The sequence below is a fragment of the Mesocricetus auratus genome, unplaced genomic scaffold, assembly GCF_017639785.1.
Source record: "Mesocricetus auratus isolate SY011 unplaced genomic scaffold, BCM_Maur_2.0 Super-Scaffold_4256, whole genome shotgun sequence".
Taxonomy (NCBI): domain Eukaryota; kingdom Metazoa; phylum Chordata; class Mammalia; order Rodentia; family Cricetidae; genus Mesocricetus; species Mesocricetus auratus.
Window position 1 is genome coordinate 117,205,522 of NW_024429182.1, and position 24,553 is coordinate 117,230,074.

The window sequence follows — 24,553 nt, forward strand, 5'->3', positions numbered from 1 at the left end:
TCACAGAGATCTGCCTGCCTCTGCCTCCCGCGTGCTGGAATTAAAGGCATGCACCACCAACGCCCAGCACAGTGACTCTACTCTTACACACACACACACACACACACACACACACACACACACACACACACACACACACACGCACAAAATCAACTTTTGCTACTTTCCATTCCATGATTCTGTATGTGTGTATGTACACACACATGTATGTATTCTAATGTGTGCATCTTTGAGCGTATTTGCCGTGTGTGGTGTGGGTGGCCAAGGAGGCTAGGAGAAGGTGTCACATACCTGGGGCTGCCTGATGTAGGTACCTGGACTAGCAGCAGGTACTCTTACTGGCTAAGCCATCCCTCTAGGCCCTGCATTTGCATCCTTCAACTCCTGCTGTGCCCTGGGCATTTTCATGACCCAGTTCTAAGGCGTTCTGGAAACTTTTGACATACCATCACATCCCTTAGTGAGAGGTGGGACTTGTTTTATCATATATGTCCCCACACAAACCTTCCATCCAGTCTCATTGACTGTTGTGAATCTCCAAGAGCTTCACAGAGCTGTGCAAGTATCAACTGGCTGCTTGGTCACCATAGCAGCTGGCATTTTCCAGGCAGGAATCTACGGTGGTTGTAGAATAGAGTTTCAGTAGAGTCTTCTTGACATGGGATTCATTGCTTTGTTCCTCCAAAGACTGTGCTACCTTTTATGTTTCGTTGTCCTTGAGCAGTTCTCTTCTGTGCTAGTCACTGCCGTTTCTACACTGTACTCGGGGGCGGCCCACATCTTTCCGCCAGAACCAGAAAGCCAGGTAGAAGGAAGCTTTTGTTTTTAATCTAGGGCAGACATTTGTTATAAAAGGTAATTTAAAAATTACCAGAGGTTGTGGAGCCCGTAGGGTTGAGAAGATTTTCCAGCCACAATGACAGTGGAGGTGGTTTGCAATGACCATGCAACACTGACACCGTATGGGACTGGAAGAAACTGGTGCAGCCCAAAGTGGTGTCCACTGGAGTAAGATTGCTCTTTAAAGTAGAACACAACTTTTAAGCACTGTGTGTCTCTGGAGATTACAAAACCCATGATGGGATGAACCTGGAACTTTATTACCAAAAAGGGAGTTTCTTTTCCTTGCCCTGCTCTGCCTTCCTCACTCACAGCTGGCATGAATGTCCATTTTAAACAATTCACACAAATAAAAACTTCAATGCTAGAAAGAAAGCAATTTTGAAACTCTGTGAGAGAGAGAGAGAGAGAGAGAGAGAGAGAGAGAGAGAGAGAGAGAGAGAGAGAGAGAGAGAGAGAGAGAGGAGGTCAGAAGACAACTTCTGGGAGTCTGTTCTGTCCCTCCACCATTCATTCCACCATGCAGACCCTAGGAAATGAACGCAGGTCATCAGGCTTCAGGCTCGGCAGTAAGCATCTTTACCCCCTTGAGCCTTCTTGGCCCTGTTTGTTTTTATACAGTTTTCTTTTTATTTTTTTTCCTCCCATTCTTCCCACCAACCCCCATCCACTCCCCAGGGAGGGTGAGGCCTCCCATGGGGGGTCATCAAAGTCTGTCACATAATTTGGGGCAGGGCAATGTATCAAGGCTGATAGAGTATCCCTCCATAGGGAATGGGCTCCCAAAGTCCATGCACTAGGGGTAAATACCGATTCCACTGCCAGAGGCCCCATAGACTGCCCTGGTCTCCCAACTTACACCCATAATTAGGGGGCCTGGTTCGGTCCTATGCTGGTCTCCCAGCTGTCAGTTTGGGATCCATGAGTTCCCACTTGTTCAGGTCAGATGTTTCTGTGGGTTTCCCCAGCATGGTTCTGACTCCTTTGCTCATCACTCCTCCCTCTCTACAACTGGATTCCAGAAGTTCAGCTTTTAATGTAGTTTTCACTTGCTGCAGCTTCCTACATCCTGGACACAAGTCTTTTATCAGGAATATGCTTTGTGTAACCTACTTGGTGTTTCCCAGCTAAAGTGAAAGATCAGGAACTCACCGTTTCATTGATGGCTTTGAGGGGGAAAAGACAGTCTTTATACAGGTAAAACAATCTAACAATACCTGAAATAGAGAAATAAGAGGCTGTGAGACCGGGGAGCCAGGCAGGGTCGAGAGTGTCTGACTCCAAACTCATCAGCCCGCCCTTGCTTTGCTGCCCCATATGGCCTATGCTGCTCTTGGGTCTCCCAGCCTTCCTCCACCTTACCTTGAAATATTCAATTTGCTCTCCCTCCCAGTCCCCTCCTACTTAGCTAGTGTTACCCACTTTTTCTGGAAGTCTCTGTAAGCACACCAGTCACAGCAGTCTGTCCCGCACTCCCAGCCCCTACTCTGGCCATCATCACACACTGGCGCCCAACCGTTTGCTGTGAATGTGTTGGGTTCATAAGCTCCTTTGAGAGAAAGGATTATCCTTCACCTTTCCATGTGCCTTAACCTCCTAGGTTGCTTGTGCAATTAAATCTGTTGAATTCAGGATGCAATTGTCACCTACCATGGCATCTTACCTTCCTTTAGGTGCCTCCTAGTTACTCATAACCTGCCTTTGCACCCACGATATAGACAGATCACATAAAGGCACTTGGCCTACTGTGGGTGAAATTCTAACCCAACCTAATAAAGAGTCATGGGATAGGCATTCCCTGACACCGTACAGGGGATGCCAAGGCAGTCTGCATTCAAAGTCACAAAAAGAAGGTAACACAGACCTGAAACTACCGGATAATGGATCACAGTGAATATGGCTTTTTCTTTAACCCAAAGTCCCAGTGTCCTACACAGATATCCTCCAGGTACCTCAAATCTGTGGGGTGTTCAAATGGACTTCTTCAACTCACATGCTGAGCACCTTATTTTCCTACCATTGTTATCAAGAAATGGCACCGTCACCCATTCAGAAAGAAACCATCCCTGTCTATGCTACCCAGCATGCCTCCTTCACCATAAATGGGTTTTATCATTAAGTCTTTTTGGCAGAAAGGATAATTGAAACAGGCTCTCATGTAATTCAGGATGGCCTCAAAAAACCTAAGCAGCTGAGGATGACCCTGAATTCCTGACCTTGCTTCTGCCTCGCAGGTGCCTGGTTACATTTTTATTACAACTTATTTATCATTAGAAGGGGGCAGGCACTTGTGCACTTGTACCACACAGGCAAGTGGCAGTCACAGGACAACTTGTGGGAGTCAGTTCCCTCCTTCCCCCAAGTGAGTCCTGGGGATGGAACTAAGGCATGACAGCAAGCCTTTCTACCCCAGGAGGCGACCCTGCCAGCCCTCATTTCATGTTTAAGTTTTTCGTTTTAAACTAATTTTACACCTAGAGGAAAGGCACAAACAACCAAAAAGTCCCCTGCATCCTCCACCTCGCTTCAGCTAAATTCACGTCTTGGCCCATCACAGTACCATTTTCTTTTTCTTTTACCACACCTGTCCTGGCTCTGACATTCAAATTTTCTCTCGTAAATGAAAACAGCAGTCCTTCCTGCACAGCCCCCCAGGCCCCCATTTTCTCTCTCCCCCTCATCCCCCTCTGGTTTTTACTGTTTTCAAGGTGCCCAAGGGTACTTCAATGTACTTTCATGGGTGACGCTGGGTAGCAGGGCTCTGTGTTGGAAGGGTATGAACTTTGGGGCTATCCTGGTTTAAAATGTCCTTGTGCCGTTTATTTCTATTTACCTCAGTCATTTCATCTACATGCCTCAAGATGTCTCTTCCAAACATGATGATGATAAACTGTACTTCCTTTGGACAGGTGATGAACCAAATCGGCTACCATATGAGAAACGTTAGACTAGTCCTGGCACACCTTATTCGTACGGAGATAGGTAGTAGTTACAACTACATGAGAGAGAGAACTCACCATGCCTCTCCACCCACACTTGGAAAAGAGATTAAATGAAGAAAAACAAATACCTAGTTCATCCACAGGAACAATAAGTACTTCATTCCCCAAATCCATGGCCCAGATGGAAACAACGTCAACCTTAAACTTCTCCCAAACATACATTCTTTTGAAATTGTGCAGATTATAGATTGAGAATCCTTTGACTCCTCCAATAAACAGATAGTCTTGTGAAACAGCCATACCACCAGGCATTTTGTTGAGCTGGGAAAACACAGACACAAAAAGACAAAACTAATTACATCAATGTCATCAAGCAACCTGGCCAACCTTTCAAAGAGGGCTCTTCCTAGACACATCACTGCCAAATGTGTACCTGTTGAAAATGCTTGCCTTATGCATTTTCCTTGGGGTAAAGGAGCCAGAGAAAACAAAAGCTGAGACTCATATCCAGAATATATGATATGAGTGCGACTGCAGGTCCTGTGCTCTCTTAAATCTAGCGTCCTGTGGGAAGATCAACAGCTGAATCACTGATAGTTCTCAATTGCCAAGCATGGAGTCTCAAAAATGCACCTGTGCTGTCGATGGAGAGCTCGGTAGGAATTCCTTCCTGCCCTGAATCAGGAATTTTCATTAACATTTAAATGAAAAAAAAAGAAACAGGCACTCTTATTCATACCTGGATTTCTGCAGCTGGAGGGTAGACGGTGGGCAGGATGCGGGTTTTCTCAATTTCCAGTAGACCCTCTCTTTCCTCAATGACTTCCCACGAGCGGTCAAATAGGTGGTTCACCAGCTTGTTGATCATTCGGTAAGGCTGAGGCAGCAAGTCCAGTTCTTCATCCACGTCCCAGAAGGCAAAATCCTTCTCGTCATCCTTAGGCCAGTCTGCCTCTGTTGGAGATGGGATCTCCAGTGGTCCCTTGGCAAACACAGACAGCCTTTGCTTCTGAGCCCGACTTCCTTTGAAGGATGACATCACAGCAGGGGGCGCTGAGAGCTTCCGGGGAACTCAAAGCTGAGAAACAGAGTGAACAGAGAGACTTTGAGAAAAAGGTAAACAAGAAGCTGGCCTTCTACAGCACAGCATCCCATAGGACCAGCTGTCTCAAACTGGACCTCCTTGTGTATTGTAGGATTGCTACCACATGCCAAAGATACGGTCTTCTTATTCACATGGGTATCAGAAGGGACAATTCTCCCAGGCTAACCCAAGATGAAGTGCATTGTGATAGAAGAATTTGGCATTCTGTTGTCTTTCTTCCTCTCCTGATAGGATAAGTAACTATCTTTTGTTCCAAATGGAATTCACTTAACAGCTAATACCTTTTCCTAATTGTCTGCCTTTGCAAATGACTTTGGTCAAGTTGCCTAGTCTCCCTGTTTCTTTTTCCTCAGGCCCAATCAGATGCAGCTCAGCACTTCCAATCTTTGTGGTGTAATCTGTTCCCTTAGCAGTCTCATTGGTGTCCCCCTGGGTTCTTTAGGACTCGTGTTCTGCGTGCCCTGCGTCTGTGCAATTCTTCAAGAGTCTACAGAAATGTCTGGGACATGGAGAGAATACTGACTAAAAGCCTGCAAAATCAGAATAATTAGACATTTCTAAAGTAGTTATAACAGCAGCTCCCTTCTATATATCTATATAAAGTACAAGCCTACAGGAAGGGAACAAATAATCTGTATTTCAAAAGCTTCGAAGTTGTGTGCAATTCTGTATAAGAGATTTCAAATGTTATCATTTTAATTACACACACATGTACACATGTGCCACAGTGCATGTGTGGTGTGGTGGTTTGAATGGGTAGATACGACCCTCGTGTTTGGACCATAGGGAATGGCATTATTAGGCTTGGTCTTGTTGGAGTGGTGTGGCCTTGTTAGAGGAAGTGTGTCACTTTTGGGGGCAGGTTTTGAGGTCTCACGTATGCTCAAGCTATGCCCAGTGTACAGTCTCTCCTTCTGCTGCCCAGGGATCAAGATGTAGAACTCTCAGCTCCTTCTCCAGCAACACATCTGCATGTCTCACCATGATGATAATGAACTAAACCTCTGAAACTGTAAGCCCAAGTAAATGTTTTCCTTTGTATGTGTTGCTGTGGTCATGGTTCTCTTCACAGCAATAGAACCCGAAACTAAGATATGTAGGGCTCAAGGAACAGCCTTCAGGAGTGGGTTCTCTCCTTCCACCACGTGAGTCCTAGAAATTGAATTCAGGTTTGGTGGCAAGTGCCTTTATCCACTGAGCCATCTTGCCAGCTGCTGTGATAGCTTTGAAAAGAATTTAATGAGAAAATTAAGAGGCATTTTAAGGTATTTAATTCAGAGCAGTACAGTCTTATATTGATAAAATGGCTGTGGTCTATGGAAGTCCTATAAAGATTGGGCTGTCATCGTGGTCCTTCCATGCATGCTGGAGAACATATGTGGTGCTTCCAGTAGGGACGGGTGAGGCTACCTGGGGCAAGGACCACTTGAAGTCATACAGAGCCAGTAATAATGTGGTTTCTTTAACTAGCTAGACCAGACAATCTCGTAAGTCACAAACTGAGTACAGCGTTCAGAAGAATCTAGCCTTGGTAGTGGGAAACATAAGCCCAAGAATCACTCTCTTGGAATGATGTATTAGAATGGAGAAACCCAAACTGCGTTTATGTAACTTAACTTTATCTCAGAACAAAGATTGAGAACTTTAACAAGAACATAAAAAAACCAAACCAAACTGAAAAAATCCAGCGTCACTTTGCAAATGCCACTGTCCTCTGTTGCTGCTTGCTGTCAACCATGGTCAACCCCCACTGTGTTCTTCAACATCCAGGTGGATAACCAGCCCTTGGACTGTGTTTCCTTAGAGCTGTCTACAGAGTTCCAAACACCAGGAAATCTTCATGCTCTGAGCATCAGAGAAAAGAGATGTATTTATATGGGCTCCTCTTTTCCTAGGGCTAGTCCAGGATTGATATGCCACAGTGGTGACTTCACACACCATAATGGCACTGTAGGAAAGTCCATCTATGAGGAGAAATCTGAGGGTGAGGCCATCCTGAAGCAAACAGTCCTGCCATCTCAGCCATGGTAGATGCTGGACCAAACATAGTTCTCAGTTTTTCTTCTGCACTGAAAAGTGTTAAGAGAAGCTTTTCTTTGAGAGGAGCCTTCCCGCCCGCCTGGTTCCAGATCCGCATCAGTCCCAAATAAACACACAGGAGGCTATATTAATTATGAAGCTGTTGGCCTTGCTTGTCTCTTACTGGCTAGCTCTGACTTAAGTAATTACCCCATAATTGTTAACCTAAGTATGTTTCTTACCGGAGAGGTTTCCGGGCTTCCTACCCCAATGGCGTTACATCTCGAACTCTCCTGTGTTTCTCCTTCCCAGAATCCTCCTGGACTCCTAGCCCCACCTATCTAGATTCCTATTGGCCAGCAATAATTTATTGACATATACACAGGACTTCCCCAACAGTAAAGACTGGGCTATTGGATGGTAAACCGTGGTCTTTGGAAAGGTGAAGGATGGAAGCCATGGAGCACTTTGGGTCCAGGAAAGGCAAAATCAGCAGGATCATCATTGCTGACTGTGGAAAGATCTGATACTGTTTGTTGTCATTGTTGTTTTTGAGACAAGGTCACACTATGTAGCCCTTGGTGTCCTGGAACTTTCTGGGTAGATCAGGTTGGCCTTAAACTCACAGAGATCCACCTGCTTCTGTCTCCTGCTTGCTGGGTTTGAAGGAACTCTTATATTTTTACTTGTGCATCTTAACAAGCCTCCAATACCCTATTTGCTCACAATATTCCATGAGTTTTGCATCCTTGCTGCAGGTCTTTGAGTTACATATTGCCTTGTTTGTTTTTTCTAGACAGGGTTTCTCTGTGCAGCCCTGGCTGTCCTGGAACTAGCTCTGTAGACCAGGCTGGCCTCAAACTCACAGAGATCCACCTGCCTCTGCTTCCTGAGTGCTGGGATTAAAAGCACGCACCACCCCACCCAGTTCCATATTATTTTTATTCCCCTCCATGCCCTAGTTGGATTGCAGAGGTGAGTTTATGATTATGAATTAAAATTAAGTAACCAGCATTTTAACTATATGCTAATGAAAGATTGAAAAACCCAGCATTCAATGATATGAAATAAGCAATGTTTGGGATACAATAAAAATGACCTAGCATGTGGACAGTCAAGAATATAAGCCATAATAAAGAGAAATAACTAAGAATTGGACCCAACTGGGAATTATTGCAGATATCAAAGTCAGCATGCAAAAATGTTGTAACTGCTGGGCACGGAGGTATATGCCTTTAAAGATGTATTTATTCTTATTTTATATTTATGTATGTTTTGCCTGCACATATGTATGTACACCACATTCATGCCTAGTACCTGTGGAAGTCAGAAGATAGTATCAGATCTTCTGGAACTGGAGTTTTGGATGGTTGTGAGATACCATGTGGATACTAGAAATGAAACCTGGGTCCTCTGGAAGGGCAACAAGTACTCTTAACTGGTGAGTTACCTCTCCAGCCCCTGGTACATACCTTTAACCCCAGCAAAGGCAGGCAGATCTCTGAGTAAGTAGTCAGCCTACTTTACATAGTGAGACCCTGTCTCAAAACAAAACAAACAAAAATCCCCAACAATCAGAGCCAAAGATTTCAGAGTACTCTTCTCTATCTGTAGATTAAAAGGACAGAACAATTAACAAGGATACAGACTGTCATGGTTTGAATGAAAGTGGCCCCCATCGGCTTATATATTTGAATGCTTCATTATCACTTGGGGTAACTATACGGGAAGGACAGGAGGTGTGGCCTTTTTCCTAGTTAGGGTTTTATTGCTGTGAAGAGACATCCTGATCTTGGCAACTCTTATAAAAGGAAACCATTTTACTAAGGCCAGCTTACAGTTCAGAGGTTTAGCCCATCATTGTCATGTTGGGAAGCATGGTGGCGTGCAGGCAGACACGGTGACGCGAAGGAGCCGAGAGTTTGACATCTGGATCCACAGGCAGCAGTGAGAGACTTTGAGCCACTAAACCTGGCTTGAGAACTCAAAGCCCACCCCCAGTGACACGCATTCTCCAACAAAGCCACACCCACTCCTACAAGGCCACACCTCCTATAGTGCACCACTCCCTATGAGTATACGGGGGGGGGGGGGCATTTTATTCAAACCACCCCAACCTTGTTAGAGGAGATTTGTCACGGGGCGGTGGGCTTTGAGGTTTCAAATCCCATGCCATTTTCCAGTGTTTCTCTTTGCTTCATGGGTGTGGTCTCAACACGTAAGCTCTCAGCTACTGCTCCAGTGCATGCCTGCCTGCCCGCCTACTGCTCCAGTGCATGCCTGCTTGACAGCCTACTGCTCCAGTGCATGCCCGCCTGCCCGCCTACTGCTCCAGTGCATGCCCGCCTGCCCGCCTACTGCTCCAGCGCATGCCTGCCTGCCCGCCTACTGCTCCAGTGCATGCCTGCTTGACAGCCTACTGCTCCAGTGCATGCCCGCCTGCCCGCCTACTGCTCCAGCGCATGCCTGCCTGCCCGCCTACTGCTCCAGTGCATGCCTGCTTGACCGCCTACTGCTCCAGTGCATGCCCGCCTGCCCGCCTACTGCTCCAGCGCATGCCTGCCTGCCCGCCTACTGCTCCAGTGCATGCCTGCTTGACCGCCTACTGCTCCAGTGCATGCCTGCCTGCCCGCCCGCCTACTGCTCCAGCGCATGCCTGCCTACCCACCTACTGCTCCAGCGCATGGCTGCCTGCCCACCTACTGCTCCAGTGCATGGCTGCCTGCCCGCCTACTGCTCCAGTGCATGCCTGCCCGCCCGCCTACTGCTCCAGCGCATGCCTGCCTGCCCGCCTACTGCTCCAGCGCATGCATGCCTGCCCGCCTACTGCTCCAGTGCATGCCTGCATGTCCGCCTACTGCTCCAGTGCATGCCTGCCCGCCTGCCCGCCTACTGCTCCAGTGCATGCCTGCCTGCCCGCCTACTGCTCCAGTGCATGCCTGCCTGCCCGCCTACTGCTCCAGTGCATGCCTGCATGCCCGCCTACTGCTCCAGTGCATGCCTGCCTGCCCGCCTACTGCTCCAGTGCATGCCTGCCTGCCTGCCCGCCTACTGTTCCAGTGCATGCCTGCCTGCCCGCCTACTGCTCCAGCGCATGCCTGCCCGCCCGCCTACTGCTCCAGTGCATGCCTGCTTGACCGCCTACTGCTCCAGTGCATGCCTGCCTGCCCACCTGCCTACTGCTCCAGCGCATGCATGCCTGCCCGCCTACTGCTCCAGTGCATGCATGCCTGCCCGCCCGCCTACTGCTCCAGTGCATGCCTGCTTGACCGCCTACTGCTCCAGTGCATGCCTGCCTGCCCACCTGCCTACTGCTCCAGCGCATGCATGCCTGCCCGCCTACTGCCATGCTCCTCCCTGCTGTGATGGGAACTGGGTCTACTACCCTCTGGAACTATGAGCCCCCAATCAAATGCTTTCTTTTATAAGTTGACTTAGTCATGGAGTCTCTTTACAGTAACTAAGTTGGTACCAGGGACTGAGATATTGTTATAACAGGCCTGGCCATCCTGGTTTTGGGGAGAAATATGGAAGATGTTGGGGCTTTGGACTAGAAAAGGGGTTGAACACTATAAGTGGGGTTTAATGGGCCATCAGAGTAGGAGTTTGGAAAATAGTAGTGCTGACAATATTAAGAACTATAGAAGCCCAGCTCAAGAGGTATCAGAGGGGAACAATATTAGCAAATGGGCTAGAGACCATTATTTCTTTTTCTTTTCTTTTTTTTTTCTTTCTGTTTTTTTTTTTTTCAAGACAGGGTTTCTCTGTGTAGCTTGGAGCCTGTCATGGAACTCATTCTGTAGTTGGCCTCGAACTCACAGAGATCCACCTGCCTCTGCCTCCCAAGTGCTGGGATTAAAAGCGTGCACCACAACTGCATGGCTAGCAATTACTCTTATGCAGGTACACAGTGCAAAAGTGCAGATGGAACAAGAAATACAAATGTAGTTTGAGGAGGAAAGGAGCATCGGGAAATTTAATGTTGGAGCCTTTGTTTGTGCTTAAGGCAATAAAGAGAGTGGTGTTCTCAGGGAGAGATCTCACCCAGCTAATCCTGCAGTTTTGGAAAGGGTCTAAGGAATTATCTGTTCCTATAAAGTGCCAACAAAAAAAGTGTATATAAACTTAATGCAAGGAAAGAGCCAGATTTATCCCAAGTAGGAAGCAGATCTTGGCAGCATCAGCCACCTGGTCCTGACTTTAGAAATAAGAAGGATACAGGGTAAGGGGTTGTGGAATCTTCCTCTGCAGTTAAATCTGCTAAGGTTGGAATGGGTTTGGAGACCAAAAGATGCTGGGGGTTCCAGAACTGTGGTATGCTGTCAGGGAGACATACATAAATAAGTGTGTTGCAGTCAACAAAGCTGAAACGAGTTGGTGACCTGAAGAGTCTTTTGATATCACATGTGGCATTACAGGATTTGGAGTTTGCCCTGCTGCCTGGCTCTGGCCCAATATTTCCTCACTATGCCTTTTGTAATGGTAATATATATTCTGTGCCACTGTATGTTGGAAGTATATAGTGGGATTTCTGCTTTTATAGGGGGTTACAGTTAAGATATTGCCTTGAGTCTTAAAGACTTTGGATTTCAAAATGGTTAAGACTATGGAAATTTTGAAGTTGTACTAAATATGTTTTTAATTATGTTATAACTACGAGCCTATGGGGGTCAGGGAGTTGAATGTAGTGGTTTGAGTGAGAATGGCCTCTATAGGTTGATAGTTTTGAATACTTGGTTCCCAATTGGTGGAACTGCTTGGGAAGGATTAGGAGGCGTGGCCTTGTTGGAGGAGGTGTGTCACTGGGGGTGGGCTTTAAGGTTTCAAAACTTCCAGTCTCTCTCTCTTTGTGGTTGTTGCTCTCAACATGTAAGCTCTCAGCTCTTGTATGTTGCTGTTAAGAATAGAAAATAATATACCACCCAGGGAAACAATCTGTGTAAGTGCCTTATACATTACATATACACATACCACATCAACAATCCCTAGAAGCATAAAAACCTATATTCACACAAAAACCTGTACATAAATATTTATAGCTCCATGTACAACTTCCAAATATGGGAAATAGATTGAATATTCTTCAGCAGACAAGTGGATCTATCTATATAATGAAGCACTGTTTGGTAACGCAGTGAGATGGGTCTGTTGTCATACATGACATGAACTAAAAATCAATACCTTATTCCGAGCAAAACACACCAGTCTCCAGACTTAAATGCAGAGTGAGTCCACATATGGAGTATTTGCAAAAATACTAAACAAATATTGAGACCAGCGGCTGGGCAGTGGTGGCACACGCCTTTACTCCCAGCACTTGGGAGGCAGAGGCAGGCGGATCTCTGTGAGTTCGAGGCCAGCCTGGTCTACAAGAACTAGTTCTAGGACAGTCTCCAAAGCTACAGAGAAACCCTGTCTCAAAAAAAAAACAAAAAATATAATAATAATAGCAATAATAATAATAATAATGAGACTAGCTCAGTAACTGCCAGGCGTATGGGTGGGAGAGGAAGGGCAGCATGAGAGGATGAGGGTTATAGAACTGTTTATTCCACACTGAAAAGGAAGATTTAAAGCTGTCTTTGTTTCCATATAACCATAGAATTTCTGATGGAATCTACAAAAAAAAATTCTAGAATAAATGAAGAGAGCAAGGATGATAAATACATGTTCAAAATACAAAACGTATTATGAAACTGTATGCTGGTAACAATAAAACTGAAATAAAACACTACACAAAACAGCCTAAAATGTTCAATCTTTTGCCAGGTATAGTGGCTCATGCCTTTAACCCTATCATTTGGGAGATAGAGGAAGGCAGATTTCTGTGAATTCAAGGTCAACCTGGTCTACATAGTGAGTTCCAAGACAGCAAGATATACAAAGTGAGATCCTATCTCCAAAAACCAAATAAATAAAAAAATATCCAACCTTGGCAGAGAAATCAAGGCTTTCTAAAATCTGTATATCAAATCCATAAAATATTGTAGAGAAAAAATTAGACACCCAAATAAATGGAGAGAGACAACAATTCATGGGTTGGAAGACTCAGTTTTGTTAAAATGCCAATTCTCCCTACATTGACCTATAAATTCATTATAACCCATATGATAATCCCAGCTGCCATTTTAAAGAGAAACTAGAGAATAATCTGATGAGGCTGGAGAGATGACTCTGAAGTAAAGAACATTTGCTGTTCTTCAAGAGGACCCAAGTTAAGTTCCTAGCACCCACTTCAGTTTGTTCACAGCTACCCAGTAACTCCAGTTCCAGGAGATCAAATGCTCTCTTCTGGCCTTTGAGGGCACCAGCACACACACACACACACACACACACACACACAGAGAGAGAGAGAGAGAGAGAGAGAGAGAGAGAGAGAGAGAGAGAGAGAGAGAGAGAGAGAGAGAAATAATTCTTCAAGTAAAAAGGACAAACTTAGCTGGGCAGTGGTAGTGCATGCCTTTAGTCCCAGCACTAACTCTATGAGTTAGTGGCCAGCCAGGTCTACACAGAGAGGCTACACAGAGAAAACCTGTCTCGGAATAAAAAAGAAAACCACTAGAAAGAGATCTACCATATGGCCCAGCTATACCACTATTCAAGGGACTCTATAGCCTAATACAGGGATACCTGCTCATCCGTGTACGGATAATGATGGTGTGCTGCATATACACAGCGGAATTTTATTCAGCTGTAATGAAAAGTAATTTCTAAAATTTGATGAAAATGGATGGAACTGAAAAATATTATGCTGAGTGAAGTAACCCATGTCCAGAGAGTTAAATGTCACATGTTCTCTCTCATATGTGGCTCACGACTTCAAATTTAGATTTGTTTGTTTGACTTGGAAGTGACAAAGGGCCACGGTGGGGGGAAGAGGGGAAGGAAAGAGGCTTAAAGGGGCGGGGATGGGGGAACACGTGTGATTATAACATGGAAGGGAGACACGGGTGGAAGCGTCAAACAGGGAGGGTAAGATGGAGTATGGGGAAAGCACCAACCAAAACTAAGACTGTCTGAAGCAAGTCACATGGAGATCTTCTGCTTAATAAGCTAATTAAAAGATTTTTATTCATGCATGGGGTGGTGATAATGTTGATCCCAGAAGCGGGGGGTCAGCAGTGGTGACCTGGACCCTGAATGCAATAATACCAACGTATTAGTCATTGGGTGCTTTGCTTACCGGTGCAATAATGGCATGATTGTTGTGGGATAATCATTTCCGGTTTCTGATTGGATCAGAGGCCCACTCTATAGGAGAAAGCACTGTGGACCTGGCTAAAGCCTGGTGACTAGGAAGATGGATCATAGGCACTGGTGGAAAACCACTACTCGTTTTGTTAAGTGGACATGTTGTCAAACTGCCTTCTAAGTATTTATATGTGCACCCATAGACCTATGGTGCCCTTGGTCTTGCTCAACAAAGCTTCTCTAAGCAGTGAGTCGTAGTTAATGCAAAGATGCATGGCTGGCAAGGTGCTGAGGATGAGTGATTGCCAAATGCTCAGCCTTAAGTGGGGCAGCCACATCACCCTCTCCAGTGCTCAGGGAACATTTCAAAAGATGGAGTGCAAGGAGCACGAGGGTGTCCCCAGATGATGGGGACAGGAGGGGTTGCTGTGCTGTGAAATGGTGTCTTAGGAGCATGACATGGCTGTGGCACTTACGCACTCATGCAGCTGCAGATGCTTGCACAGAGCATGCACAGGACCAAGTCCTTAAACATCAGGTCATAGATGGGGGAGGGTCTCATGAGACCCCACCCCACCTCACCCAGGAGAATTAAGGGCTGATGAGGGCGAGGAGGTCATTGTCTTCAGTGGTCCAGGAAATAGCTTCACACCCATGCCCACAGGAGTCGTATGTCACAGAACAAAACAAAACAAAACAAAACACAAAATAAAAAGACATGAAGGTGTGTGGTGGGGGAGTGGGTGGGGGGAGGGGATGATGTTGTGGGGGAGAGAAGAATAAGAGGGTGTTGGGATGACTGTGACCAGGATGAGCTACATAGATGTATGAAACTGTCAAACAACGAACAAGCTTTAAAAGACTTTTGTGGCTTCTTTAAAAAGTTAGACATGTATGAAGGATAACAGTCCAGTCCTTCCAGTTCTAGGAGTGGAAATAAAAACACTCTGCAAGCCTTATTATGCACAATAACCACATTATTTCTAGGAGCACCAAGGCAGAAACAATTAGATGTTTTACCACTAGGCAAGCAGATTAACTCTCACACTCCCAGGGGGAAAATATGTAGCTAGGGTGGAACATGACTTGGTAGTTTCTTACAAAGCTAAGCCTTCTTTACGATTCAGCAATCACGTTTCTATGTAGTTAAACAAGAAAAACAAAAAAGTAAGTGTCATCTGAAAATCTGTACTTAAATACAACCATTTTATTTGTAATTGCCCCCAGACCAGAGACTACACAAATGCACTTCAGTGGGTGAAAAGAAAACTATAAAAATCACCAAGCACTGATATCTACTGCATGAATGAGGCTCAAATGCATTATGGCAAGTGAGAGAAATCAGTAAAAACTTCCCACGCTATGATTACATTTCAGTGGCATTGTTGAAAATGCGGGAATACACAGAAAACATGCGATCTAAACCTAGCACCTGCATAGACCTGCATAGAGAGAACAGCACCCACCCGTGTTCACCTCTGTTACCTGACTCACCAATGTATTGTGGCTCCCAGGCAGTGAGCCTAGCAGAGTAATTGGTACTCAGTCAGTACTCAACAAATTATTGCTGTTCCCTATACAACCATGCCTAAAGGAGCAGCTTGGTTAAATCCAGTATGTCACAGAGCATCACCCCTCCCCCCCCAAAAAAGACATGAAAGTAGGGTGGGGAGTTGGGGGGAGGAGGAGAGGGGATGGAGGGTGAGAGAAAGACGGCTCATTTTCTTTCTTTCTTTTTTTTTTTTTTTTTTTTTTTTTTTTGGTTTTTACGAGACAGGGTTTCTCTGTATTGTTTTGGAGGCTGTAGGTCCAGCCTGGCCTCGAACTCACAGAGATCCGCCTGCCTCTGCCTCCCGAGTGCTGGGACTAAAGGCGTGCGCCACCACCGCCCGGCTTATGGCTCATTTTCTTAATGGCACTTTCCTCAGGGAAGGATGTGTAATTCATGGAGCCAAGAGAATATCCTTCCCTAGAATCTTATTTCTCTCTTCCAGTCAAGTGGAAACCACTGCCCAGATGATACCAGGGTCTGTATATGCCTTTCCCAGTTTCTCCTGGAGGGAGACCCAGACGCCAACATGAGCACAAGCGGACCTGAAAGTCGCCTGTGGCCCAGCTGTCCGCGGAGGCCTGGGACAGAGTTAAAATGTAGCCTGAGCATCCACACATGCCCCGTGGGGCGCCCTTCAGCCATGCAGATGGGAGCGAGAGATCATAGGAGGACGGGGAAAAGTCTGGAAGCCCTTTCTCACCACACAGCCCAGCTGTGTCTGCGGACATTTCAAGGAGTGTTAGGACTCTAAAAGGCAGCCTGGCTTTCTACGTTGTTGTGAGAGTGCAGGTCGGCCCTGGAGACGGCACACACTTGAGTTTGCTGCCTGTACAACTTTCAAGTATCTGGACATAGGGTATGGAAGGTGGAGTGTACTTTTGCCCCAGGCCTGCACGTGTCAGGACAGGTCTGGCGCAGGGGATAAAGCAGGAAAAGTGGGAGACCTCACTTCGCGGCTACAGGGGTCATCCTATAAAATTACTTCCAAGAGGCTGCTTGCCGGGCTTCTGTGAGGGTCTCGGGCTGTCTCACTGGTTCTCTGAAGGTCCAGCCCCCCACCCACCTTCACCATGTTGGTGCTTGACAACCTCCATAAAAAAAAAGCACAACTTTCTCTCTTCCGTTTCATCTCCCTACACCTGGATGCTACTGAGATTTACTGAGATTTATACTTTGGCTGCCCTGTCGTTTTTCTTTTAAACGCTCAATGGAAGTGCTGTCCAGCTTCCTTCTGAGTAGTCTGTTTCTAAACTCTTTTACTAGCCCACAAAAGGAAGCCTTGCTGATGGCCCCGGTAGTGAGCAGAGCGTTAGGAACGAGTGCCAGACAAGGGAGGCCACTTGTCTGTCTACAGTGGGGTGTCACTGAGGGGCCCCGGCAGCCAGGCTTTCGGGGAAGGCTGCAACTCACGCGTCACCCCGTCCTCAGAAGCCCCTCTGGGGGTCCTCTAAGAAGGCGGGGTGGCACGGTCGCGCGTGTGTTCCAGCAGGATACTCCCACCCTAGCCACCAGGGTCTGGGGTGGGGAAAATAACGGGAGGCGAGAGAAGCGAACGGAGAAACGGGGAAGGGAAAGGAGGGAGCGACGGAGAAGAGAATACAAGGGAAGCGAGGCTCGTCTCCACCGAGCCAACGGTGAGCAGCGCAGTCACCACGACGTCCCTTGCCTGCGTGTTGTCCACGATGAGCCTGTCGGGGTTTCCACAGGGAAGAATCATTCGGCTTCAATAATCCTAAAAGAAAATTCTCTCACTTTACCCGACTCCCCAGCCAGAAACATCATCAGTCCCTTCGGGCCTGGCACGGAGGAAGGATGGAGCCCGCGATCTCCCAAAGAAGACTTTGGGTCCTCCGCCTGAGCCGAGCAGTTAGCGTTCCGGGTGGGGTCGTGGGTACCTGAGCGCCCCGGGACGCCGGGGGCAGGGGGACTGACGCCCTCAGTGCCTCCGCGCGGAGCCGAGGCGGGAGGACGCCACCTCCGCCGAGCTCGGGAGGCACAGCTTGGCTCACACAGGCTGGCGGCTTGGCGTTGCCTTAGTAACCACGACTTCCGCTTCCAACCGGAAGCCCAAGTCGCCGCGCTTCCGAAAGTGTGTCCACCCCCCATGTGGGCGGAGAGGCCCGGCCCCGCCCGCGCCGCGGCCGCCCTGAGCCCGGCTGTCCCCTGGGACCGACGGGAGGACCGGGTGGCGCCATGGACGCCTTCGTCCGCTTCACCAACCAGAGCCAAGGCCGCGACCGGCTTTTCAGGTGAGTCGGCTGCAGTCGGCCTCCAGCCGCGTCCCGCCCTGGGCTCGGAGGAGGAGGCGCGGGGACGGGACCCTACCCTCAGTGGGGCTGTGCGCGCCGGCCGCCTCCGTGCCCCTGGATGCGACAGCACGCGAGGCCGGCCGGGTCCCCTAACTCTCCCCCGAAGAGGGAAACTGAGTCCCCAGCGCTCAGCGTCCTTCCTAGACATTTCTTTTCGAGGGAAACTTTGAATTACTTTTGTACCTAAGGAAGCAGAACCTCCGTGGCTTGCAGCGCCGCGTGAAGTGCTCACTGAGAGACAGTTTTATCTTTTATCTTCCGTCTTGGCTCAGCCTGTGCGTTGGAGATACTGAATGTTATTTTAAAAAAAAGCTTTGTAAAACTAGAAAATACAATGGAAAAAGTGTTCAAGTACATGGTGTCCTTTTTAGTGTTTGAAACTAATCCGCCTTCATTTTTTTTGTTTTAAAAGAGAAATTTGTCTGAGTGTTGCTCAATGATCTTTCAAAAGGAAAGGAAAGGAAAAAAATAGTTTTATTTAACAGCTCTTCTCTTCCAGGTGTTTGTGTTCAACCACTAATATAAACTAAACATGTAAGTAAGGAAGATCCTAATAATGAGACTCCAGGAGACCAGCTGCTCCGACCTTCGTTGCAGCCCTGTGGAGGAGACGCTCTAATACCCCAGTTTCACATGTAGGGAAAGTGAAGCAGGAGCTTCAGGAGCACTAACGTGCGTGCAGAGCCCGGAGATCCAAGTCCACACAGCTGGCTCCAGTGCCCACCTCTGAACACAGTCACGCGGCCTCCTGTTTAACTTGATAGGTTTTCAAAGTGGTTGGAACTGTACACGTTTCATTAAAAGTCAAAACATATCATTCTAGTGTGCCCAGAATGTGCCCTGCAATGCCTTTCAATAAAATAATGGTCTAGGGTATAGGTATTCAGTAAAATTTTATTTCCCAGTCGTTTTTAAGGATCTGTATAACCATCAACAGACCCACTCCTATTAGACCAAATCTGAGAGAGGAGGCTGTGTAGACATGAGCAGTTGAGCCCTCTGGCCAGAAACGGGATTCTGCCTTCTACTCTCCCTCATTCTGCTTCATTACCCCAAACTGGCCCATCATTGTGGAAAACATAGCACTTTGGGGAGGATTTATTCATTTATTCTGAGAAAACCTTACTCTGAAGCCCAGACAGCCCCTCATCACAGCCTTCTGAGCACTAGAATTGTAGGCATGAGCCACCAGCCCTGTACCACACTTTTACCGAGAAGCATTTATATCATACAGGGACTCTGGTGCAGTTCTAAGACAGTAGGGACCAGCACCTACTGATTTTTGTTTGTTTGTTGTTCTTCTGTTTTGTTTGAGACAGGGTTTCACTATATAGTCTTGGCTAGCCCAGAATTCTCTGTGTGGACCAAGCTGGTCATGTCGACCTTCCTCTGCCTCCTGAGTGCTGGGAATAAAGATGGGCACTACCACACCTGGCCCAGAACCTGCTTTTACTGAGTAGGCTGCAGATGCACTTGGATGTTCGTGATTCTGATTTATTATATTTATTGCCATTGCTGGTATAATAATCATTTTATTGGATTACAGTATTGCTAAACAGTTTTTTTTATAAAGTACTAATTTGTTTGAAGACAAACACTGTAGCCACTAAATTGTATATTGTTGTGTTAAAAACTAAATATTAAGACTAGACTATTCAAAACAAACAGACAAAAGACTGGATTTTCACTTGGCTTTTGAGTTTGTTTACTGTCACACAAATAATAAGTTTACGCTATGTGGCAGAAAAGTCCACTTTGGAAATCTGAAATCATTCTTCACAGGGGCGAATAGCAATGTGGAGCTTTGTAGAACTGAGAGCCATCTCACTTTGATTTACACCCATCTTTCTGTGACAGCAAAGGGCTCTGAGGCGCTGTGCCCTGCAGAGTTGCAGAGTCCTCTTTGCTAACCTTTGTGCTGTGTTACCATTACATGTTCACCCTTTGGCCCTGCTATGCAAGGACTGTTGCAGAACATCGCTGTTGTAAGAGCTTCAACCTGAGAAGCCTTCCCAGAAATTCTGCCCCGGCGTGATGTTTCTCTGCTTTTACAGCACATGTTTCTCCTTCCCTTCATGAATCAGACTATTTGGTTTGTAAACCATTTTCCTCCCCCCTCCTTTTTTTTCCATTTCAGAGCCACTCAGCATGCATGCATGTTACTTAGATATTTGTTAGAGTCTAAAGCCGGCACAGAGGCGGCGATAGTGAAGCTCAAGAGTCTGGAGTCCAGTGTGAGCACTGGCCGTAAATGTAAGTACCTGTCTCTCCAGGGTAAATCATCAGCCTCAGGCCCTGGAATTCACAACGTGCTTTCAAGGTCATCATTTCCATTCACCCAAGTCCACGACGGAACTGGCAGTAACCCTGCCTGGTGACTCAAAAAAAGGCTGAATGTTTTCCTACAGACCCTTCACAGACGTCTTCGTCTGTTCAAATTTGGTACCATACCGTATCCTCCTGCGTAATCATGGCTGGTGGGGCATACCGTGTGCTAGTTCACTTCAGTTCTAAGAGCGTCTTGGCAGTGCCCAAACATGGACTTCAGTCTAGCATGAGCCCTTCAGTTCTGTGGAACAGGACAGCCATATCCTAGACCACATGCCTTCTCCTCCTCGTCTGATGAAGACGACTGGAGGGTCTGAATGAGTGCGTTTTCTTAGACAGTTTGCCATGTGGTTTCATGTGAAAGGCAAAGAATGATGGCAGGTGTTTTCCCTGATGGATACACTTTCATAACAGTCACCCTGGGAAAGCCCATGCCTCTCACAACAATTGCATGCCTGACTCCATTGTCTGATGAAAAGCAGATGCTTCAACAATAGATCAGCAGATACATTAGAATGGGATGTAGCCCATCCCATATTGATGAGTTGTTTTGACTCCCTGCATCATATAGGGTCATCTCTCAGATTTATGGGAGAGATAAAATCATTTTACAAATAATATTTGGTTCCAAATAATATTTGGTTCCAAATAGGATGGCTGGGGAGGAGGAAAAAATACATTTTGAAGGAGGTAGGATTTGAGCTGTGGCTGGAGAAACAAAGTCTTCTAAAAGGTAGGTTTCCCCTAGCAGAGGCTCAGGATTGTTAGAATCAAACCACTGTCCTGGAGGGTCAGTGTCAAACCAAAATCTGATTTGGCAGAGAAAGAAGACTTAAACAGTCAACAAGAGGTCTGGGAAGGGTTGGGTAAGATCTCTGGATGTCTTTGAAGGCCAAGATTAGAAATTCTGTCATAAATTCTCTAGAATGTCATTGCTGAAATGTCCTTTAGAGTTTCACTAGTTTTTTTTTTAAGATTTATTTATTTATTATGCATACAGTGTCCTGTCTGCATGTACCCTTGCATTACAGAAAGGGCACCAGATCTCATTACAGATGGTTGTGAGCCACCATATGGTTGCTGAGAATTGAACTCAGAACCTCTGGAAGAGCAGCCAAGTGCTCTTAACCGCTGAGCCATCTCTCCAGCCCTGGAGTTTCTTTCACTAGTCTTAAAAGTCCAGAAGGTGCTTACCAATGTCATCCAGCCAACCAGCCCATGAGCTGGAATGAGAACCTGAAACTCCAGTTTTGAAGCAGTCATTTCATAAACTGCTGCGTGTTAGCTCAGGTGCTCTTTTGAGACTGTAAGTGTTTGGAGAGTAGCTGCTTCTGGGCAGTTACTAAGTCAATAACCCATCTCTGGGAGCCCAGTAGGTGCCTGTGCATGGACGACCCCCGTTGACTAGTAACAGCTGGTGTAAGAGCCCACACTGCAGCGGTTTATTAGTTCATCTAGCAGCTCCATGTGACCGCTGCAACGTCGCCCCTCAGTCCTGCCCTTTCTCTGTGCTCTCCTTTCGTCGTGATCCGGAGGAAGATGGGTCAGCATGGTAACCAAATGATACTTCTTTCTATTGCTGTGAAGAGACCCCATGTCTAAACCAGCTCTGTATAGGAAACAGTTTAATCGGGGGCTCGCTTACGGTTTCAGAGATTTAGTTCATTATCATCATGGCTGGGAGCATGGCAGCAGGCAGGTGTGGTACTGGAAATGCAGCTAAGAGCTACATCTTGCTCCATAGGCTGAAACCTCAGTGCCCACCCCTAGTGACATAACTTCTTCCAACAAGGCCACACCTCATCCTTCTAATCCTGTCAAAGAGTTCTACTCCCTGGTGACTAAACATTCAAATATGAATGGGGGCATTCTTATTTAAACCACCGCAAATGGGAATCAAATGCATAAGAATGTTGAACCTGGAGCTCGTCAAGCACTGTTCTGCTTATAAAACATAATAGTACACATCCATGGTTAGCCTTGTCTGGAGTATACTGGAAGCGAATGTTAAAGTATGCCTTGGAATGGGGGTGGTAAATTGTAAAGGTCACTAACTGTTGGGCTTTGCAGGATCACTGTAGGGCTACTTTCCTCAACTAAGACTGAGCCTGGACTGCCGTCAGCTGCTAAATTATGAATCTTTGGCTCCCCAAGGGCTTCTGCCTCCCTTTCAGTACTAATCAAGTGCTGATTCTGTGGGTTCTTTTTACAGGGTTCAGACTGGGCAACGTGGTCCACGCCATCCAGGCAACTGAACAGAGCATCCAAGTCACGGACCTTGTGCCCCGCTTATGCCTTACGCTAGCCAACCTGAACCGTGTGGTTTATTACATCTGTGACACTGTCCTCTGGGTGAAGAGTGTGGGTCTTACCTCGGGAGTCAACAGAGAGAAATGGCAACTGCGGGCCACCCGCCACTACTACTATTTCCTCCTGCTGAGCCTGGTCCGGGATCTGTATGAAATCTTGCTGCAGATGGAACAGGTTTTACAGGACAGGGCAAAGAGAGAGAAATCACCCCAGGGCTCTCCTGGGTACAATGTGGTCAGCGAAGACACAGACTACCTCCAGTCCTTTCTCCTACTGTTCTTCCGCTCCCTGAGGCGGCACCCTCCCTTGCTCCTGGACACAGTGAAGAACTTGTGTGACATCCTCATCCCTTTGAACCAGCTCGGGATCTACAAGTCCAATCTTGGTGTCGTAGGACTTGGGGGCCTCGTGTCCTCTGTGGCCGGCCTCATCACTATAGTGTACCCTCAGCTTAAACTGAAGACCCACTAGGTGTTTGGGGGTCTTATAGGTGACAGCTTAGTGGAACAAGCTTCTGTTTTGGTCTCAGGGTCTTACTATGCTAATTGCTTAATCATGTGAGACTCTTACCAACCTGTAATGTGAGAAGTGGGACCAACAATGGAGCGTGCAAACTGAACTTTTTTTAAATGCTGCAGTAGCTTCTGAATTTCTGAGTATTTTCCCTTCAGCTAACATTACTAGGTATTTTTTATATACATAGTAAGAGCTTAATGTTTGCTGAATGAATAAAAATGGAAAGGAAAGAAATCATGAAAGACTCAAAGACACTAGAATCATGGGTTGGGTCGTTTGGCTCCCTGACTGCACATACTGTACCAGAGCTGGGACACAGCACTCCTGGCTCTGGTTAAAGCCTCCCCTCCTCCCATCAGTTACTATGCCCCATCCCCACAGACGGCAGTGTGGCATGGAGGGAGCTGGGCCTGGAGCCTCAAGCTGTGGCTCTGGCCGTTTCCGCAGCCTGTCCTTACGTACAGAGGTAGATTCAGGACAGCGTCGGGACCTCTGTGCTGTGGGTTGGGTCAGGGTGGAAGCCTCTGGAAATGCTGTGAGTAAGCAAGGAGGAGGCAGTGGGTGGAAGGTCACTGTGGTGCCTATCCCCGTGTGGCAGATAAGGAGATGACCCTAAAAAGCTGAACTCAGGTTCGTTCTGATTCTTTCCAGTCCTCTGTGCCATCTGGGACCCTCAGCAGCATTCCCAGCTCAGGGTCCTTTGCCTTTTGTCCTTAGCGCGCCCCCACGCCAGGCCCGGAGCTTTGATGGCTTCTCTTCTAGTCCATAAAAATCAAAACGATGCAGACTCACCCAGATTGGTTTTATTTACAGTTACATAACACTTTGGGCAGTTCCCAACCGTTTTCATCAAAATCAGAGAATTAGAACCTTCCTGTGTGTGAACGTGAGGACATCAGTTTTCTGTGATAGATCAGGGGACAGCTGGGGGGATGGGACTGGCAGTAGGGCCCGGGGACACCGAGTCAGTGCCGTTTGCCCGTGCTTGCCCTTCCCATTTCAGTCTTTCTGAGGGGTGGGGAGAAGGGCCGCCTTCAGCTGGGCCAGTGTCACACCTACAAAGCCACGTACATCCTCTGAGTGGAAACGAGAGATACGCACTCAACAGCTGCTTCCCACAAATGTGAGGAAGATTCCTGAAAAGCGGACTCGGTCCTTGGCACTCTGTTTTCAAAAGTGTGTGATTTGGGAAAACTTTGGGGGCATTCTGAGAGAAACTTAAGTGGCTAAAACAAGACAGATATGTTTAAATAACTGTTTGTACTGTAACATGTCAGTTATATCTAATACATTTCTAAACAAAACTGACTCGTGCATCCGTGAATATGTCTGGGATTGGAGAGAGTTTAGAGTAAGGCAGCGAGCAGGTGATCCCGTCCGAGGAAGCTCGGCTGGCAAAGTGCAGGCTGGGAGGAAGGCACAGGGACTATGTCAAAGTCCT

At 47.0% G+C, this 24,553-nt stretch overlaps 2 protein-coding genes across 11 annotated transcripts in view; one reads left to right on the plus strand and one right to left on the minus strand.

Moving 5' to 3' along the window:
• The window catches only part of Wdr93 (WD repeat domain 93), a 59,267-nt gene extending 41,597 nt beyond the window's left edge, over positions 1-17,670 (minus strand). For 5 of the 8 annotated variants that reach the window (XR_005870269.1, XR_005870270.1, XM_005077790.4 and 2 more), the window contains exons 1-4: positions 17,545-17,670; positions 4,522-4,860; positions 3,911-4,103; positions 1,993-2,057 (exon numbers count right to left, since the gene is read on the minus strand). Coding sequence is in view for 5 of the 8 variants with exons in the window: in XM_005077790.4 (XP_005077847.1) it covers positions 1,993-2,057; positions 3,911-4,103; positions 4,522-4,821 (558 nt within the window). In the remaining 3 variants the exon portion in view is untranslated. The other 3 variants (XM_040729788.1, XM_040729791.1, XR_005870272.1) reach the window with 3 other exon arrangements.
• Positions 17,671-17,683: 13 nt separating this feature from the next.
• On the plus strand, positions 17,684-24,416 carry Pex11a (peroxisomal biogenesis factor 11 alpha). Of its 3 annotated transcripts, XM_021231655.2 has the most exons (4): positions 17,776-17,898; positions 18,458-18,492; positions 20,096-20,211; positions 22,499-24,416. In XM_021231655.2, the coding sequence occupies exons 3-4, from the start codon at positions 20,115-20,117 to the stop codon at positions 23,065-23,067; spliced, it is 666 nt and encodes a 221-aa protein (XP_021087314.1). In that variant the 5' UTR covers positions 17,776-17,898; positions 18,458-18,492; positions 20,096-20,114; the 3' UTR covers positions 23,068-24,416. The 3 variants fall into 3 exon arrangements, with proteins under 3 accessions (XP_021087315.1, XP_005077930.1, XP_021087314.1); XM_005077873.4 differs by lacking the exon at positions 18,458-18,492 and having other exon boundaries at positions 17,722-17,898; XM_021231656.2 differs by lacking the exons at positions 18,458-18,492; positions 20,096-20,211 and having other exon boundaries at positions 17,684-17,898.
• Positions 24,417-24,553: the final 137 nt, after the last annotated feature.